The sequence below is a fragment of the Gekko japonicus genome, unplaced genomic scaffold (assembly GCF_001447785.1).
Source record: "Gekko japonicus isolate JY-2015 unplaced genomic scaffold, Gekko_japonicus_V1.1 scaffold38, whole genome shotgun sequence".
Lineage (NCBI taxonomy): Eukaryota > Metazoa > Chordata > Lepidosauria > Squamata > Gekkonidae > Gekko > Gekko japonicus.
Genome location: NW_015170276.1, coordinates 901247 through 921895, shown reverse-complemented (window position 1 = coordinate 921895; position 20649 = coordinate 901247). Strand labels below are relative to the sequence as shown.

General features: G+C 41.3%; 1 protein-coding gene across 1 annotated transcript in view; it reads right to left on the bottom strand.

The window, feature by feature from the left end:
* FARSB (phenylalanyl-tRNA synthetase beta subunit) overlaps positions 1-19806 on the bottom strand; it is a 47957-nt gene extending 28151 nt beyond the window's left edge. The window contains exons 1-11 of the mRNA XM_015417627.1: positions 19745-19806; positions 18569-18624; positions 13917-14071; positions 12165-12237; positions 11578-11693; positions 10534-10684; positions 6595-6703; positions 4515-4585; positions 3975-4036; positions 3832-3883; positions 982-1043 (exon numbers count right to left, since the gene is read on the bottom strand). Of these exons, the coding sequence (XP_015273113.1) occupies positions 982-1043; positions 3832-3883; positions 3975-4036; positions 4515-4585; positions 6595-6703; positions 10534-10684; positions 11578-11693; positions 12165-12237; positions 13917-14071; positions 18569-18624; positions 19745-19802 (965 nt within the window). The 5' untranslated portion in view covers positions 19803-19806. The remainder of the gene's footprint in view (positions 1-981; positions 1044-3831; positions 3884-3974; positions 4037-4514; positions 4586-6594; positions 6704-10533; positions 10685-11577; positions 11694-12164; positions 12238-13916; positions 14072-18568; positions 18625-19744) is intronic.
* Positions 19807-20649: the final 843 nt, after the last annotated feature.

Sequence of the window (20649 nt, the reverse complement as noted above, 5' to 3'; positions counted from 1 at the left end):
ACAGGTACAAAGCCATAGACTCCACCATCCAAACCAACTATTCCCTTCTGGGGAATCATTGTTGTCAATCTCCAGGTGAGGACTGGAGATCACTCAAAATTACAACTGTTCTTTAGGTAACAGAGATCAGTTCCTCTGGAGAAAATGGTGGACTCAGTGTCATTATACCCTGTTGAGGTCACCACAGCAAATTGACACTGAGTGTCCAAGCCAGGGCACCCGCCCAGAGCCTCTTTCCAGAGGCCGTTGTATTTATTTCCACAACGGGCCTTTTTCCTAGTTAAACTATAAATCAGGGCTCCCCAAATTCCAGGCACCAGGTTTCCATGGTGTGTAGAAATTTCACTGGGGGGACTATTATTTGCAGCAATGATTTTATTGTACCACCTTTCAGTGATCCTCAGTAGAACAAAGATTATTTATCATCTAACATCACAATGCTTTATTGTACAACAAACATGCATCTGCATGAAGCTCTTGTCATTGCTGGCTTTTATGTTGTAAATGTACACCATTTGAGGGTGGTAGTTGAATTCATTTCTTAACCAGTTGCTTTCTATACTGGCACCAATCTACTTTTGAAAGAAACAATGGAATTATTGGGGATAAATTAGGTTAGGGTTAGAGATTAGCTATTTGTTGTGGTGACGACAAACTGAGTTATGCCATATTTACTTATACACTAAAACATAGCTTTAATAAAATTATGAGAAACTGGGAAGAGTTTAGGATTAGGTTTTCTGGTAATAACAACTGGAAGATAGGGTTGTTAAAATAAAACCCTGAGGTGTGAAAAATGAATCTGGCCCCTAATGTTTTGGGCTGACTGTTGGAACCACAGAAAGTTTGCCACGGTCTGGTACAAGCAGTTTCTCCCAGAAAGGAGAATTCCAGTCTGACATCCCCATCTGTATCCCCAACATGATGTAGGTGTAGCCACATACTTCCCGCACTTCTCAAAGATAGATAAGATTAATTTACCTAATTCCTATTTTCTTGTTCATTATGTCAGGTTTTATCTTTTCTCGACGATAAGCCAGCTCCTGGAAAAGAGGGAGAAATGTCTTTAACAAGTTCACTTTCTAAGAACATTAGAATTTTATGGCATGAAAGAAGTAGCTGTCTCCAGATGTTTAACCCAAACATCTGGAAATCAAGGGTATACAACTTTTTAACCATAACTAACTATTTTGGCTCAGAACTGCTAAGATACATATTTTCCACACACCAGTCAAATTCTTCTTAGAAACCACCTAACCTAGTAGCCATCAAGACACTCTATGGCAATGAATTCCAAAATTAACCACTGAATAAGTTCCAAAAGGATCTCTTTAAACTGGCAAACTGGGCATTAAAATGGCAAATGAGATTCAATGTGAGCAAGTATAGAGTTCACTTCCCTCTCTCAGAGGCTAGATTCTTCAATTTTCTGCCCCTTCACTGACTGAGCAGCCCTGGTAACATGTATTCTTCTCTCCTGAAGAAAGGTTGGCTTTCCCACCCTGTGTCAGTAAGATATAATGGCTATTTGCTCAGCCCAGGAAGCTGAGGGAAGGGGTAGGAATGCCCTTTAACTTAAACCCTTGAAAATGGCACTTGAGATGCTTTTAACATTCAAAAATAACAAAAGATTTTATTCAACATCAAAGGGAAAGGTCAGGTGAAATCTGGGGTTGAAATTACTGAGGTAAAAACATGAGAGGTTCTTAAATGATTCACAGTAACTTAGATCTTTATATTGAGAAGCTTTTGTTCCAGTGTTTTCCCAAACACTCTAGTACACTTTATTTGTATTCGCTGACTCTTTTGGTGCCCAGAAGGCTAGTACCCTCTTCCTAGTACCTAAACCTCTTCTCTTAGAACACCAGTCCACTTCTTGAGTTGTTAACACAGGCTTTTAGGTCTCTAAGGCAGTTTCTAATCACACCAGACCAGGGACCTCTGCACTCCTCAGAGATAACTCTCTGTGTGTGACTAGGTAGGGAATCATCTTTACTATAGAACAGGGGCGGCCAGACTTGCTTAACGTAAGAGCCACATAGAATGTCAGATGTTTGAGAGCCGCAAGACATGAACAAATTTTACACATTTTTACTGGGAAATATGCAAATTTGCTTTTTATTAATATTAAATGAGACTGCCAAGAATAACAACAAAAGTAGTAAAAGCTGATATTGATAATGATATTTGTTTGTCCAATGAAATTTTTTGCTAACGATATTTAGCTTCCCCAGCCGCCCTGCCAGCAGCCAAACAATATGTGTCAAAGAGCTGCATGTGGCTCTTGAGTCAAAGTTTGGCCACCCCTGCTATAGAAGGTCTATCCCCTTTCCTTTGGCCTGAATGGGAGTCTACTCTACTACCCACTTCCTTGCCAAACTCTCCCCCCAGTACTCCTGTCTGTGTTCAAACTGCTCTCAACTAATGCTGAATTCAGACTGCGTTCCGTCAAGGTAGACATCTGACTGTCAGCACTAAACCCTTTTTTGACAGGGCTATTCATAAAAAGTCTCAGTACACGTCTCTTCACAGTGAGGGCAGAAATCTGATTGAATCTCGTCTCAGCATGCAGCTTTCTCACAGGACTTTTTTCTGCTCAGCTGATGCTGACCAATCAGATTGCCTGGAGCAACCTGTCACTCAAGACTCTCTGGCTTTGTGAAGAATTAACCCTTCACAGTCTTGTGGTTGTATGTACAGCACTTTTAAGCCTCTTAAAAAGTGCAGTCTGTCAAAGATGCATATTCAGCAAATAATCCCAACTTCACATATACTCTGATGGGACCTCACCTGGCAGCAACAGACCGTAAAAGGCACCCTGAGGTGGTAGTGGATAGCTCGATGAAAATGACAACCCAGTGTGCAGCTGCTGTGAAAAAGGCAAATTCCATGCTGGCCATAATTAGAACAAGAATAGAGAATAAAACTGCCACTATCATACTACCCTTATGCAAATCTATGGTGAGACCATGCTTGGAATATTGTGTTCAGTTCTGGTCACTGCATCTGTAAAAGGATATGTCGAGCTTGAAAAGGTGCAGAAAAGAGCAACCAAAATGACCATGGAGCTAGAACCAGCTGCCTCATGAGGATTGGTTAACACTTAGTTCTGTTTAACCTAGACATGAAAGACATTTATAAAATTATGCATGTCACGTACAGAGTGGATGGGGAAAAACTCTTCTCCCTTTTCCATAATACCAGAACCCAGGGTCATCCACTGAAGCTGAAGGGTGGGAGATTCAGGACAGACAAACAGAAGTATTTCTTCACACCGTTTGTGGGACTTGCTGCTACAGCATGTGGTGATGGTTGCCAGCTTGGAAGGCTTTAAAAGGAGAGTGGACAAATTCACGGAGGACTGGGCTATCGATGGCTATTAATCATGATGTGCGCGTTGTAGTCCATGCCACTTTAGAAACTGACAATACAGTATAAAAATAAAAAATGAACAGAGCCTCTTGCTTATGAAAGTTAGACGTTTTAGGGTCATGCCAACTGTGTGAGATTATATAATTCTCTCTACTCTTTCAGTGCCCTAAAGTGAGAAAATTATACTATCTCCAGTGTACAGGAAGAAGACAAGAAAGCCCACTTGAAGATTTTAGGCCAGGCAGCTGTGGAAGAATAGTCAGAAATAGAGCCCTGTGGCACAAGAGGATGGATAACAAGTGGTACCCAGAGAACCCCTGCAGGAGACATTTGGAAAGCAGAAAGTTACATCTAGTTTACAACTCCTTTCAAAAGGATGCCTCCAAAGGCCAACCAAGAGTTCTGTATTTCATGAATGCCTTTAATTAATCATAATACTATTGTTTCTGTCATACTCACTGGGAAGTTGTAGCTTTTTCCATTGGGATAAGTTACTTCTGTTGCTTCAACACTGAGGGAGGAACAATAAACGGACTTTTAAAAATACAAGATATGGCAAATATACACACATTAACAATAAAAATAATTAGACATTTACTCACGTGAATGGCTTCTGGCAGTATTCACTGAACATCGTGACTAAGATATCAAGGACAATTTTTGCCTGAAGAAAGGAAATATACCCACATTAATCTAAGAAATATATGTGGCATTTAAACTAAAAATTACAAGTTATTCATAATAAGATACTTAACTAATGTATGAGGCTATGGAAACACACTCACACACCCAGGAGGAAAAATATCATTTAGTCCTAATGGCTAAGAGCCAATTAATTTTCTTCCACAAAATGAAGCGTACAGTACCAAGGTTGCTATAACTCTAGAGCTTTGAATGTCTTGCCCCATATATGGGTAATTAAAATTCAACTCTCAGAGGAACAAAGCCAGTACAAATGTACAGCCTATGACTTGGTGGTTTCAGAATTAGGTTACCTTTTATAACATTTTGTATCATCAGTCTAAACTATTACATCTACTTGGTTGAGAATATATTTCTGGAGACTACTAGATGCCAGTGGTAAGGTCAGCTGTAAACACATTACCTTCACTTTGCATAGGTTATTTGTCAAAAGTACTTACTTTGGTAAAGTCTGTAGCTGTACACTCAATGAACACATTTCTGGTGTTGAGATTTATTTTTGTATGGTCTCCTAAAAACATAATGGACATTTAAAATTATCTATAGTCACAATGATTTATATTCCCATTCCACATTGTGCCATCCTGCTAAAGTGAATCCTTTTTAGACAATAGGAGAACCAGTTGGGAGACCCCGTTTGTCATGTATGTTCAGGAACATTAACAGATACCTGGGGAGGTATCTTAATAAACTTCTGACAGTAGCCTCTGACATCAGAGATGGGGAACTAAATCAGCTAGTCAATCTCACAGGGGAGGCTGTGGTTTTGCATCTGCTCTTTGTCTACAGTTGGAACAGTATAAAATCTGGTGGCCCCCCAAATGCTGGGCTCCTCCATTGTCTTGGTACTGCAATGAACTCTGCACATGCTCTGAGGAACCTGCTACAGCCTAAGTAACATGTACTTAGTTGAGTTAGATCAACTGCTTTTTATTTGCAAGTCTGTGTGCTGTAATATTGTGCACTGTCCCTGAATTTGTGTTTGTCCCCTTTTCCAATCCCTTTTGGACTACAACCACTTGTTTCCCTTTTTTCTCTTTCTTTCATAATAACCCTTTTTAAAAACACATTTTTGGCTTCATTTAGTGCAATCTATTCCTCTGAGGTACTTCTCTTAATCTCTTCCCTAGGTGCTAGATCGCACAGGTGCTAGGTATTTCCATGGTTTCCACCCTGTTACTTCATTATTGGTCTACTACTGCAACAGAAGGATACCTTCTCAGCAGGTCAGTCTAGATGTTCTCATGAGAGTGGTGGCATCTGGGTACCAGGGTGCTTTCCTGGGAACCTTTGATCTAAGGGAGTTTCCAGCAAGGAAAGGCACACACACTCCTATTACAGATACCCAATAAGCAATGGGATAGGAGTGCAGAAATTAAAACCAAGTAAAAATCTGGAACAAAGGCCAGGCATCAACACAGCATCTTAAACAATGTAGAAATAATGTAACAGGATAATAATACATACACAACAGATAGTACAGTCCATAGCCCCACTTCCCTTTATTAAAGCATCTTCCTGAACCATTCCATTCTAAGAGACCTACTACTTTTACAAAAATGCTCTCCTGAATAATTCAGTTCTGTATCTGGAAAAGTGTGCATGCACATGAAAGCTCATACCTTGAATAAACCTCTGTTGGCCTTAAAGGTGCCACTGGACTCTAAGTTTGTTCTCCTGCTTCAGACCAACACAGCCGACCAACTGGATCAGTTCTGCATAGTTTGCAGAATGCCAGGCGAGTGGGAGCCTTCCTGACCTCATCAAATAGGCCCTTCTTAAGGAGGGGGCCACAACAGAAAGCACACCGACACACAGAGAAACAGCCACGTGGGTCAGTATATTGCAATGAGGAGGGGAAAGGGGATGAAACTGCCTGCTCTCTTCCAATGAGTAGAGCTGCGTTCCTGGTTAGAGAGCACCTTTCCTGCATGCAAAAGGTCCCTGGTTCAATCCCTGGCTTCTCCAGTTCAAAAAAGGGTCAGTTAGCAGGTGACATGAAAGATCTCTGCCTGAGACCTTGGAAAGCTGCTGCTCGCCAGAGTAGACCATGCTGGCTTAAATAAACCTGGCCTGGCCTGAATCCTCCAGGGCTTCTTTATGTGTTTGACTGAAAACAATCTGAGCAGCAAGAAGTTATCAGATTCAGATTCCCAACAATTTTGAGTCATAGTAGTAACAAAACATTAACTGTCACCCCGTCAATATTTTTTAGAAGGCGGCTTTCACATGAGAATTCAGAACTTCAGGGTTGCTTCACACGTTACATCACAAGCCCCGGCTTGCCACTCTACCACAGACCATATGAACACTGTATAATGGACACACACAATAATGTAAAGTGTCACGAGACCCTGTGAGGCAGAAAAAATTGCTGTGTTCTAAACACAGTTAACAGGTAATGCTCAAACTAGTATGAACATAACAATGAATTAAAGCAGAGAGTGTACACATATGTAATATTTGAGTCGGGGCATAGCAGTACCAAATTTAGACCAAAGAAGCAAAAGACAACCTTACCATTAATTATTGGTGGCATGGAAAGGACAACACCGTTGCTATCATAGATAACTGGATAAAGTGGTTCATTTTCAATAATATGCAGATAATGTCTAAGATGGCTATCTGTCTAAAATAAATGAAGCATAAATTAATGTTTGAATTATTTTCATTGGGGTGGATCCAGCAGAAAAATACTTGGAAAAAACTCGTGGAGATGATCTTTTCTTGCCTCCCCCCAAATAGCTGGCGGTTTGTTCAAAAAGTCCTCTCTGAAGATTCTAACAGTCTCACAAGCAAAATGTACCTCCTCCGCCAATGGAAACCACAAACAGAAGAGGGAGAAAGAGACAATTTCACCCAAATGGTTACTGCAGCCCCTCACCCTGTGGCACACTTTGCTTGCACAACTCTCCATATTCTCAAAGAAGAGTTGTAGAACATCCAGCAGGCTGCTTGGAAAAGGTAGAGAAAGATCGTCTATCAACACCTTCTGAGAACTCTTCTGATGGAGCTAACCAATCCAATCTTACTACAAGACAGAAACCAAGCATTATAAATGTATGAGACCTACAACTGTGTTAAATAAAAAGGAAACAACAGTAATGCTTCCAACAGAGTGAAGATTCAATATATATTTCATAGCTTAAAGAATCTGACTAGGGAACAATGTGCACACACTGACTGGGGCATGGGGTGAAGAATGATACTGTGTTCTTTTCACAATGTCTTCCTTTCAGTGGCTCACTATGGCACAAACCCTCTTCATCTACAAAAGAAACCCAAAACTTTTTGGTGTAGCACTGCTGTTTTATATAAAATCACCTTCCTCTGCTGGGTTCACAGGTTTACATGACAAAAATGAAAATGTCAGACTCAAAGTAAGTAATTGGGGGAGAAGATTTTCCACTATTTACTTTCCCAGGAAATAGCAGTTTAAGCCTCTTCACCTCAAAAATCATATTCTCATCACATTACACTTTTTAAAAATCCTCCTAAACAGTCAGCAGTATCTATTCAGAGCCCTTTCCTTCTCCTTTCCCTGCCCAAAGTACAGCACAGATAGCACTGTGACACTATGAACACCCCCAGCACACAAGGAGGCAGACAGACTGCCTTGTAAGGGCAGAAGAGGAACCTCTCTGTCTACTTCACGCTCCAGGCCATGCGCCAAAGGAAAGAAAATACTAATATACAATTAAAATTATATGTCCAAGCAAAATTGTATGTTCACATAAATTACAACATCCTTCTGGCAATGGCTCAGATCAACACAATCAAAAACAGGGAAATAAACCTACAACCACACCAAACAATGAAACAAACAAGTTACAGCTTATTAGTTAATGGACTATTTCAGAGCTTGAGCTCCTAGGTCTATAAATTCCAGGAATTAACACTTTACAGGATTATTTAGCACTGAGATATTTATTTATTTATTTTGAGATTTTTATTCCACTCTCCCCAAAGCAGACTCAGGGTGGATCACAAGAAACCGAGTCCAAGACTCAGTACAATAAAATCACATTAAAATCATTAAAACGCCAAACAATAAAAGTCACACAGGCAGCAGCAGTTTCATATAAATCTGTTAGGGCCACAGGGTGCAATCAAATGGGCCCTTTCAGCGAACTGGGAACTAGAGCAGGGAGGCCAACTAAAATAGATGCTGCTGCCTCACCCGAAGGGCTGACGGAACAGCTCCATTTTGCAGGCCCTGTGGAATGACGGAAGATCCTGCAGGGACTATGCCTGCTTAGACTATGTTTATTTTAGATGTGTGCATTTACAGATTGGTGGCACTTACAACATGTGCATGCAATTTTAGTACCCATAAGGCAATTTCTCTAACATTAATTCCACTGCTTTGTTTTACATCATAAGCTACCTGAATTCCTTATTTAGTTACTAACTTTGGTGTTGTATACAACTGTACCGCCAACACTATTTTTTTACTGTTATTTTTATTTCACAGAAGATGGCAATTATTTTCTTGCCACTATATTTCACCAGCTATCAATAAAAAGCATTTTAGTGAGGTTGGGTGGTGGAAAGTGCCAGCAAGCTGCAGCCGACTTACAGCAACTCCGTAGGGTTTTTAAGGCAAGAGATGTTCAGAGGTGGTTTGCCATTGCACACCACTGTATAGCGACTCTGGACTGCCTTTGTGGTCTCCCATCCAAATATTAACCAGCAAAGACCCTGCTTAGGTCTAAGATCTGGCCTATACTGGGCCATCCAAGTGAGCTTGCAAATATATTACACAGTGGAAGTAGCGTGTCATGGTCGGTAAAAATCTTTACACATTTTTGTTTATTTATTTATCTATCTATGATTTATACCCCACCCTCCCCGCTTTACAGCAGGCTCGGGGCGGCTTACACTAGTAAATACCATACAATTAAAATCACATAAAATAATCTAAAACAGTTAAACTATAAACAGTCATAATTTATAAAGTGCTACATAATAAATAGTTGTTATAAGATGGCATAGAAGAGTGTACACAGATCTCACCATCATTCTGCTCAAGATCTTCCTGACAATCGGGCGGTGCAGGCTAGGTGTTTAGAACCAAGGGCCAAGGCAATAATTAAAGCTGTTAGCGTGGTGGTGGCTCCTAATTAAAAGCCTGGTGGAAGAGCTCCGTCTTGCAGGCCCTGCGAAACTGCAGAAGATCCCACAGGGCCCTGATCTCTTCCAGGAGTTCATTCCACCAGTATGGAGCCGCCACTGAGAAGGCCCTGGCCATAGCAAGCCTGGCATCTTTGGGGCCCGGGAGGGTCAGTCTGTTTTGTGACCTCAACCATAGTGCTCTCTGGGGTAGATATGGGGAAAGGCAGTCCCTCAGGTATGTTGGACCCTGGCCATATAGGGCTTTAAAGGTAAGAACCAGCACCTTGAAGCAAATTCAGTACGCTGTTGGCAGCCAGTGCAGTTAACATACTTTTTCAAATTATCTTTTATTATTTATAGTACATCAGAAGATAAAATAATGTTCATTTTTCTATATACCCTTAGGTTTTCCAAAACAAGGCATGTAAAGAGTTATTTAAGGGGCTTAGCCCAACTGTATATTGTGTTTTTACTCTTAATATTTTATTACATACGGACATATAAATGCTTTTATAAAAGAAAACACTGAAAAAGACTGTTGAAATGTGTTTGAGCTACACGATCTCTTAACCTAAATATGTTCTTTTGTCTGTATGATACTTAATTTTTGCTACATATGTTTTGTGTATTTATTAAAGCATAATTGTTTTACCACGGTTATATATGACCTTACAACAATTCAGTTCCGATATCATTGCAGCCCATAATTAAGGAAGACTGATGATAGGTTGGGGCAATGTTTAGGTTTACAAACTACAATTACAACGGTTTCTCCACTCCCAAAAGATGCAGGACTGCGGAGACACAAGTAAAGCTGGAAAAAAAAAAACAGAAGCTGAAAAGCAGATCTATTTGTGCAATCCTATGCAACGTTACTCCAAAATTACTCAATGGGTTGGTTATGGAGTAGCTCAGGACAGAACTGCGTTGTAGCTCATGATTTATCTATTGCAAATTCTGAAGTTTTAATATAATAAGAATTTTAAACATCTGTTAGCACGAAAACATGGATTGGTACAATGTTGGAACTAAGCTTGTCTGTGTTTTGGGAACCAAAGTTGTTTGTGCTTACACTATTCTCATCACACGTTATTTCTTTTGGTGACAGTGCAATATACCACAGTCACTAAAAGAGTGCCCAAGAACCCAGTTATGTGCCCACAAGAACTTGGTTTGGTTCTCCTCCCCCCCCCCCCCAGCACTCCAGTGTTTCAAAACCAATTTTCTACATGGGCCAACTGAGAAATAAGCCCAAACGCTGTACGACTGTGGACAGTGTTACTGACTTACATTTGTAATCCCTCTGAAGATAGGTGTTGTTTTTTTTAAAAAAAAGACACTTACCCTGTACAGATCCATGATCTCAGAGGCAGTATACTCCTTGTCCTGATTCAAAGGTTTGAATTTAATTTCAGATGGTGGTTTAGCAGTATATATAAATGGGCCTGAAACAGTGTCTAAATCATGGGTTCCAATTGCTACTAATGATCTTTTCCTAATAGAAAAACAAGGTAGATTATCAATGAATATTCCACCCATCCTTAATGTGCTCATAAAAGTCAACAGAAAATGCATAAACAGAACCTTTCTAAAAATATTGCTAAAATTGTTATCGTTTAATGGTCTCACCATGTTAAAACGAGTTCTGAATGGTACAGAGTAAAATGAATATAAAATATGACTGTTTAAAAAGATTCACCCAAGAAGCCTTCTCAGTTAAAGCTACCCTAAATATAATTTACAAGCTTGGGACATATGAGAACTCTTGGGCAAGGGGGCATCCCGTCCCCCCGCTTTTGTTTTCTCCCCTCCCCCACCCCTTCTCTTATACAGTCTCTCTTTCACACTCTTATCCTCCTTCCCCCACCCCTTCACAGGAAAGCCCGAGTCCAGAGAGATTAATGGGGAGAATAGTCACGAGTCCCATCCTCCCCCTATTCACTTAGCAAGCCCACTACTTACCAGTTAGCCCACCCAGCTGCAGCATGTCCACTTCTGCTGATGTGGCAGTGGGAATGCAGCAGCATCCACGGTTGATGTGCTTGAGCAGACGATATTTCTCTGGGGGGTTTTTTGGGGGGAGGGAGGGGGATAAATTCCCTGACCTATTTCTTGAACATTCACATTTTTCTGCAAAGCTAGGGTGCCTCCCAAGTTCGCAAAAAAAATTGTCCCTTCTTTCTACAAGGCCTCAATCCACAGATATTAGTATGGCAGGATAGGACACGTTGAGAATTAGATACCCACAGTACTTTCAAAATATTGCTTTAAAACATTTTCCTGAACTATAAAACCAATAGTACTACATTTGCAAGATATCATTTGATATGTCAGCATTAAAAAACAAATGTAATAATTGTTTGGCCTCATATATTATTTCCAACTAACCTGCATATGTTCTGATGTAATTTTTCTTGAAGGTCAATTAAACTATCATAGCGGTCCTTGGTCAAAGTTATGTTACGAAGAACTGCAGCCACAGCAAAAGGACGGACTTGGGCAGTCTGAAATGTACATGGATACAATTTCAGGCTACAGAAAATTTGGGGGGAAAATCCGTCCCACTACTAAGAAAATGTTATTTTGTTAACACAACCAAAATTCTCAAAACCACCAAACTCTAGAATAAGAAATTACACAACAGCAACTAAAGATCAGCCAGGACTCAAAGCATTAGTCATCTAGTTCTGTACATCCACGGCCCCATTCAGCCCACAGACTCTTACCCACCCATCAGCTGCAATCTCATTTTTGAACACTCAGTCAAAACAAATGACGTTAAACAGATAAAAATTAATATATCTACATTCACATAAAGGCATCATTGATTATAGTTAAATGATCATACAAACAGTGAAGATATTTAAAGTGTAGGAACACTGTTCTTGTCTCTTGCCCTGCTTTCCAACAAGTATGTCAAATACTTTTTGTTCATCTCAGTATCATGCTCAGGTTTATCTTACAAACTTACTTACCTCTTCCATAATGGAAAGTCTTTGGAGTTCACCAGTAGGCAGTGTGATCCTTTTGTATCGTGGGGCCCTTATTCTAAAACAGTAATGGTAAACAGTTGTCAGTTTACCATTAAAGGTAGATTTTATACAAATAAAAGAGATTGAAATATTCCAGTATCCTACTGAATCCTCCCCCATTCTCTTCTAACATGCATTGCTCTCAGTTGCAACTCCTGATCCAAACAATTACCCTTCTAGTCAGGCACTTCCTCCATGCATAGGACACTGAGTAGATGGTACATTACATATTTTAATAGCACCAAATATTCATTTTTAAGCATGTGAGATTTCCTCTCAACAGCTCACTTTTAAGGGAATAATTAAAATGCATCAATACTCCGCAGGGCCATATGCTTCATTGTGGACACACCACAGCCAAATGTAGGAGATATTCTTCTAGATTGGGTCCCACATATGCAAAAGTTTGCTATGCAAGATAACGCAACCAAATCCCAGCACCTCAGACTGTATAGCTGCCAACGGAATCATATGCATCCATTTGCCAAACGGCTGTTTGTTGTTGTTGTCCCTGATACCACTGATGAACCATGAATGGAGGGACCAGATTCCAGCCCTTCATCTTTCCCCAACCAAGTGAGGAACACTGCCAGACCTCATAGTGCAACCACTAGTTTGGTAAATACACATAGAGATGGAAACACACACATATTCACATGAGAAAGTAGGCTAAGGGGACTGGAGTCAAGCATCTTTAAGATGCCATTTGGACTACTCCTCATTCTTAAACTGCACATTGAACTATTTAAACAAGCCTTGAAGTCTAATGAGAGTTAAGTGTCATGCAGCAAAATCCCATACATGTTTTCAATTGTGGTGTATTCTAAAGCGTTGGGATCTGTAGAACACTGTTTTGCAAGAAGGACCAAAAATAAACAGATGTGTATTCAATTAGTGCCTAGAGAAATTATGTACACATCACAGAGCTATAAAATACTGACTTTCCAGAAATCTTGAATTTGTAAACTGAAATTAAGAAAAGTGAGAATAAAGTGAAATTTATGTCAACAACGTGTATGTGTAATCGTTTCTTAACTTTTTGCAATACATTTAGAAGGCTCTACAGATACGCCTTGCTCACGTAACTCTTGTTTAAACAAAAAACATACTTTACAGCAGGGTGGTGTTGAATAGATGCCAAAGCCAGTTAAATAATTTTTTTTAAACTTTGGGATTGTGTTGAGCATGCCACCAGTTGTCATGAAAATAATCCTTTACGGATTAATTCCCTTGGGTGATTGAGGAATAGCACAGCGGCAAAAAACACAGAGACAATAAGAACATTAAGAAAACACAGCACTTTATAAATAATGTCCTATATTTTATCCCTTTCATTCTATATTTTCTATTGTAAAAATGACTCCAACGCCATCAAGAGCTGCAATCTACAAAGCAAACTGACAAAACATTACAATGGGGGGGGGGCATGGAACACCACAGAGCCATTGACCTTGTTATGATTGACAAATGCATCCAATATGGAGTTGTAGAAGATTTTTACAAAAGCTTTATCCATTTTGCTGTACTTCCCTAGGTCAATTTGATGCCACTTGAGCAACTCTGACATCTACTGTCACAATACACAAAAAATGTTCATGTCTTTTAAGAAAACTAAAATGACTGCTTAGTAATCAGGTCATGATCCACACAGGCTATTACCCATTTAATACTTAACATCTCCAGATGCTGCATTACCTCTCTTTAAATACTTGAAGACCTCTGACTAGACCTTCCAAACAAAGGAGATCATATCGGTTAGCTGGAACATCAATTTTATAGAGAATGATTTCAGAAGCACCCTCTGCCTTTCCATCCCCTTGCTCTTTGTTTATTATTTCCTTTTCAGAAGTCTGAAATAAAGCAGAAAATGTATGCTTTGAAAAAAGAATACACAAATGAAGAAATATACTACATTAAAAAAATGCTCTCATACTGAAAGAAGCAGATCCCTAAAAGGGCTTATGCAGAAAAATAGTTTAAACTTAAATTCTGGAAATCAAAAGACATTTGTTAGTACCAGTCAGAGATGACCTGAGCGATGTAATGCCTGAGGCAGAAAATCTTGATGGCGCCCTTCAACAGTAAGGTAAAGGTAAAGGTAAAGGTTCCCTTGCTCGAAAGCCAGTAGAGTACAACTCTAGGGTTGCGGTGCTCATCTCCGTTTCAAAGCCGAAGAGCCAGCGCTGTCCGAAGACGTTTCCGTGGTCATGTGGCCGGCATGACTAAACACCAAGGTGCACAGAACGCTGTTACCTTCCCACCGAAGTGGTACCTATTTATCTACTTGCAATTTGTTGCTTTCGAACTGCTAAGTTGGTAGGAGCTGGAAGTAGAGACGGGAGCTCACTCAGTCATGCGGCACACTCGGGTCTTGAACTGCTGAACTACTCACCTTCCACAGCCTGCAATTCAGCGTCTTAACCACTTGAGTATATAATAAAGTCCATTTGTGAATGTTAATGGGGTCCCAAACAATATTCCCTGTAAGCTGCGGAGTCTTGGGAGCAGAAATTCAGCCTCGTGAGCTAAAGGAGCCATCAGCATCAAGGCCATGATTACGCTCACACCTGACCATCGCATAAATCAGTTTTTTGGAAGCCTTGTAAAAATCTCAGAATTAGCTCTTTTAAACTATATTTTAAGGATAAACTATATTTTAAGGCATATGACTCTGCCAGCTTGCTCCAGATTCTAGTCCAGTTCTCTAATCACTACACCTCACTGGCTTTCAGGGTAATAAAGGAACCCTGCTCCAGGGAAACAAAGCGGCCCATTGCCCTACCTCGCTGGAGGACAAAAGAGTTGGTAGGAAGAATGAGTTGAAACCGTAAACGACCAGTTGTTGTGCATAGTAAAACCTCCGAGGACAAACTCAAAATCAATTAATTTTTCCCCATAACATGTTTTCCTACATACACAACACAGCCTTTCAGCTGTAGATATATGAGCTTGTTGTTATATGGGAAACAATCTTCTTTTAATATCTACTAGCTTTTTAAGATGTTTGAGACTTGCAGATTCAGCCTAGAAACAACAGAAAACATTAAATGTAAATATATTTTGGCTGTTATTAATGCATAAGGTGGCAAGATATTTTACTTCCATATTTTGCCTGTTGCCTTATTTTGGACCCTGTAGGATCTATTTCCCATCCTTTTTCTTGAGTTGGAGGCTCTGCAGCAAAGCTTCCAATTCGCTTTTCTGCCAAGTAGATGTGCCATTATATCCCACAAAGTCACCTAACAACTTCACAGTGTTTAATTTTGTTGTTCCTGCTGGCAATATTTTTTTAGAAAAGTTCTCAAGATGGCTTTCACTATCCATGGCTCCTCCCATCATCCACTGCTGTTGAGCCTCATCCTGTCTGCCTTAGCTAATGAAACAGTTGGGTCCTATTAAAATCTATCTAGGCATCCCTGAACTGAAAGCTCAGTGAACACGAAATGTCATGCTAGAAGTAGTATTTGCCTGCCACTGAGCTTGCCCACCCAGGGCAGGAGATATCACCGCATTTTTATTCCTGATGGGCTCATAACCAAATTGGAAATCCAGAGGCTGCAGTTTTCCAATCCAAAAATGAAAAAGTGGTTTTGAAAGAAGGGAGGCAATGAAACATCATAAAGCAAGCAAGACATAGTGGAACAGCCTTGAATTATACCATGCATTCTCCCTACAGTTTCTGGAAGGTTGTTTCTCCCCCAAAACTGAAGTAGAAGGGATGGTATGAAGTTTTGGTTGGGGCTTCTAGTTAACTAGAGCACTTGTTAAACTCATTGGGGATAGGTTTTTTCTCTCCCCTCCCCACCCCCTTTGTTGGGATGTTGGTCCCAAGTCTCCCAGCATTGGTTCCTAACTTACTGTAGGGTTGGAGGCTGAAGGGAGCACAGAGTCTCAACTGGGGAGAGAGCCTCAGCCCGGAGCCGTTGCCCACCCCCCTCTGCGACCTCCAAGTCAGCCAGCACCCGCACCCTACCTGCCTTCCCAGTTCACTCAGCTTCCCTTCACTCACTGACTCACGCCAACGAGCAAGTGAACTGGGAAGGCAGGTAGGGAGCGGGTGCTGGCTGACTTGAAAGCTGCAGAGGGGGGTGGGCAACGGCTCCGGGCTGGGACTCTCTCCCCATCCGTCCCAGCTGAGCCGGCAAAGAGAGCAGTGTCCTGGCTCCAGGGGGAAGGCAACTGCCTGCCAGGAGCCCAGGCAGCTTGGAGCAGGCACTTACAGAGACTCGTCTCTTTAAGCATCTGCTTCAAGCAGCTGAGCTGGAGTGCGGGGCTGCTGGAGAGGAAGAATCCCAGTGCTTCAACTGAAAAGCTGTGCATCAAGAGGTGGAAATCCATGCAAAATTATGCAGATACACATGCTAGGGGGAACTGTGGTCCCAGATACGCCATTGGATGCAAGCGTCATCATGCCACCTTCCTTTTAATATGCCTGATGCTGCTCAACAACTGTCTGGGTTGTGTCACATCTGGTCTCTGACTGGGATTTGGCAGACAGAAATTAGTTCCCACCCCCTGCCCAATTCACATCATACAGGACTCAAGCATACAGGACTCACACTGGGAGAGCAAGTTCTATGACCATATGAAGCTGTCTTACACTAAATCAAGTTCATGGTCCATCACGGTCAGTACTGTCTACTCTGAGTGGCAGCAGCTCTCTCACATCACCTGCTACCTGATCCTTTTAGCTGGTGATTGAACCGCAAACCTTCTGCATGCCAAGCAGGTGAACTGCCAGTGAGCCATGGCCCCTACATGGCCCATCTTTCATTATCTGCTCATAAAGGAAGTTAAGAATTCCGTAAAGGGAGTTAATAATTCAACACACAATTGTGGAGCTGCTAGGTGTCAAGGAACTGGACCTTCAGTTTAATTTCTTGTTTTTTCATTAGACACACTCAGGCCTCATATTAATCTCTAGGCCTGCAGATGGGTTGAAGTGACCAAACTGGAGATAACTGGGTGTTGATATTATAAGGTTGGCAAATCGACCTTGTGACCTTTGGATAGCCACTGCCTCTTTCAATTGGTGCTGTGATTTACACTACGCGAGGGATGGGTGAGATTGCAGATAACCCCTCCATCCCAACATAAAGTGACCCCTTCCTGGCCCATCTGTTTTAAGAGGTTCATGTCACTATAAGTTCAGTGGTCTGATTTTTCATTGTGCTAAAAGGCCCCAGCCCACTCAAATCTTAGGCCTTAAAGTTTAGTTTCTGTTCTTTGTCATAGCTAGCCTCAGCTATCATGAGTTATGATGAGCTAACCTCAGAATGGTTATCTCATTCCAGTAACTTAGACCATAAGAATCCACCTACTAGGTTAATTGTTGTGGAAGATCATTCTGCAAGTGGTTAACCTTGCAGGGCTGACTTTCTTGTTAAACCCAGTAAGGTTAGAAGCTTGCTCCTTAGCTTCTGACTGTGTGGGCAGTCCAAGGGGCTGGTGGCAGATACCAGAACTGGTGAGTGTATGGACACACATCCCAGGGTTTTTTGTAATTTTGTGCTCTGCCAGCCAGTACCAATGATCCCTTGGATTGCAGATTCTTGACACTAGGTTTCTCTTGATTGTGTCACAGTCCATCCTGAAGTGAAGTGGTGCTGTGTTTCTTTTGTTACTTTCCTTGCTGTATTCTATCAGTGGGTGAAAGCATCAAGTCATCAGGGAGGTGTGCTGATGTTAGCATGCATTAGTTCCATCTACGATTGTCACAGGAGTGTCATCTGAATCCCACTCTATGATTTTTGGGCTGCTGCAGGGTTTCCAACTGCACTCAGCTCTTTGAAGCTGGGCCATATTTTGTATATATTTTCCTTCTACTGCGACAGCATAGGATACAATCTAGTCCAACAGTACTGAACAGACACTGTACCAGCATCAGAGGATTGGTTTGGGGCTTTTATGTCCTGTTATGCCTTCACTTAAATAGAGCAACATTGCCACATCAGCCCCTGAATAGGCTGGCAGGAAAAACAAAAAATACAGGCTATTCAAGATGTTATCTTGGAGATGGGAAAAGAATGTACCTGGAAAGCTGAACAGGATATGAAGAACTAAAAGAACATCCCGTAATAGTTAATCTGAGGCTTCAGTATAACAGTATACAGGTCACAAAAACTCAGTCCTATAATAGAATCAGGTGGGTAGCCATATCTGAAGAAGTGTGCATGTACACAAACACTTATACCCAGAATAAAACTTTGTTGGTCTTAAAGATGCCACTGGACTCAAACTTTATATCCTATAATATTTAGGAGCAAATCTTTGTTGGACAACAATTGGATTACCCATGCTATATCTTCACTGGTTTTACAAGCTGATACGGACATAAAAATACTTACAATTTCATCAAGCTCCAAGCCAAACTCAAAGCAGAGTTCATCAAATTCTTCATCCGCTGAAAATAAATTCTGGTATTAGTTTGGGCATGCATAAAAATTTATGTCAAAGCTGTTCTACCTATCTGGGAAAAAAGCTTTTAGATGAGAAACTGTCAATATTTTTATTGACAATATTTTTATTGACAGAGGCAGCCAGGGAAAAAATCCTAAGTTTTTAGAAATGCAGTTGATAAATTATATCTTAACATGTCCTACTGTAAAGAACGACAACAAAGTTGTATCTGCGGGAAGGAAAGAAGAAACACAGTGACAATTTTTATTTTTTGCTTTTCTATCTTTGCTTCCGCAGCATGATTATTTGGTATACAGTTCCTAATTTGTGAACAGACAAGAGGTTTTTTTCCTCACCTACCACTGCCCTGTATCCCACTACATATATGACCTTCTTTTCACTCTTCTTTCCCCCTTCTTTGCCATACCATAAATAAGACAATTAATAATCTTAATGCATTTTCAGTTCCTTCTATTACCAGGCTTCCTTTTCACCTACTATGCTGAAGAAAACTGTAACTTATAGAACAAAGAGAAAGTCTAGAACCTTTCTTTCCTATTTGCAGAAGAATTTTTTTAAAAATATAGACATCCAAAACTGGAATCTACTGCTTGAAGTCTGAGGTGGCACAGTCAATGCGGCCACTACCATACCATCTCTTTATCTTGCATAGTGAGCAAGGCTTTAGAGCTCTTCCCGCAACAGAGCGCACTTCAACTGCTCATTTTCCTTACCAAACCCTTCCTTGTCAATTCCTTGTCAATTCCACCTCATACAGCGCCTTTTCCTGGGAGCTTCCTCAACCCACCTACCATTTTCTCTAACTTTGTTCACAAATTACAGTGAATTCATGCATAATACATGCAGTGTATTCCTGTTGTTTCTTTATACATGCACTTACATTCAACGCACATAGAGCGGAAAGTGTGACTTAACACCCCACCACCACCACCACCACCCATACAGGTCCCCAGTTTCATTTGTAACGTGAACACATGTTGGCTCCTTCTTACAAGCAGGGGTACGTGCAGGTTGTACGTGCATTCAATATAACATGCGTGAGTTCAAGGATGCCCAACCACCCCTGACACAGGCACGCCGCTCCCTTCCCCTCTCACACTTACTGTAACTCCTTCCCAGTGCCTGGAAAAGCAAATCCCGCTTCACACTGACAGTCGGCATGGTAGACAGCAAGAGAAGCCGACGCCAGCTCTTTGGAACCACTGCGCATGCGTCCCCACGAAGGCCCGCCCCCTCCAAGCGCCGGTCGGTCCTTCCATTCCCAACTACTGTTTTCCTATCCGATGCCTGATCCATTCCGGCGCCGTCAGCTCCCTCTTCTGTCGTCTGTCTCAAATAAAAGCCTAACCCGGCATGAAAGTTGTCGATAGGTTCATGTCTTCAGAAGGCGCTGAACCCAAGAAGGCGAACGGGCGAGTTATGCTGAATCAGGCAAATCGTGGACACCTAAAGTTCAGAACGTTGCATCAGCCGAGGGCTCTCTTCCTGTGGTTGACATGGAAATAGAAAAGGGCAAGAGCGGTCACGCAACCAGAACTTCCGGTGAAAATGGAAAGCCTGTGTTGATCACGATTCTCTATGGACCCCGGGTGACGTCGCCCTTTTACTTCGGAGCTCTGCGGTGAAAATCCTATATACGTTACGTGGGTACCTAGAATGGAATGGCTGAAAAGAGTTGGCTCGGTTTTTTAGTAGAGGTCCCCTGGTAGCCGATTCAGTTAGTTGCAACAAAACCATAAAGGAATCTCGTGGCTCCTCTGGCATAAGCTTTTTCCGTTGACACTGAAAACTGGCAAGTCAGCTAGAAGCGACCAGCGTATTAGGCGTTTTTGCAGTCAATCAAGTAATTGATAGTTTTACTTTTGCTGCAACGTGACACACGTGCCTTACCTGAGGGTGGCTTATTTTGTTGAACTGTTGCCAACATGATTGCAAACTGATTTAGGCAAAATAGTTCAGTTGAAATGTATGAATTACCCATTATGTCACAGTTCTAGAGTCTGCGACT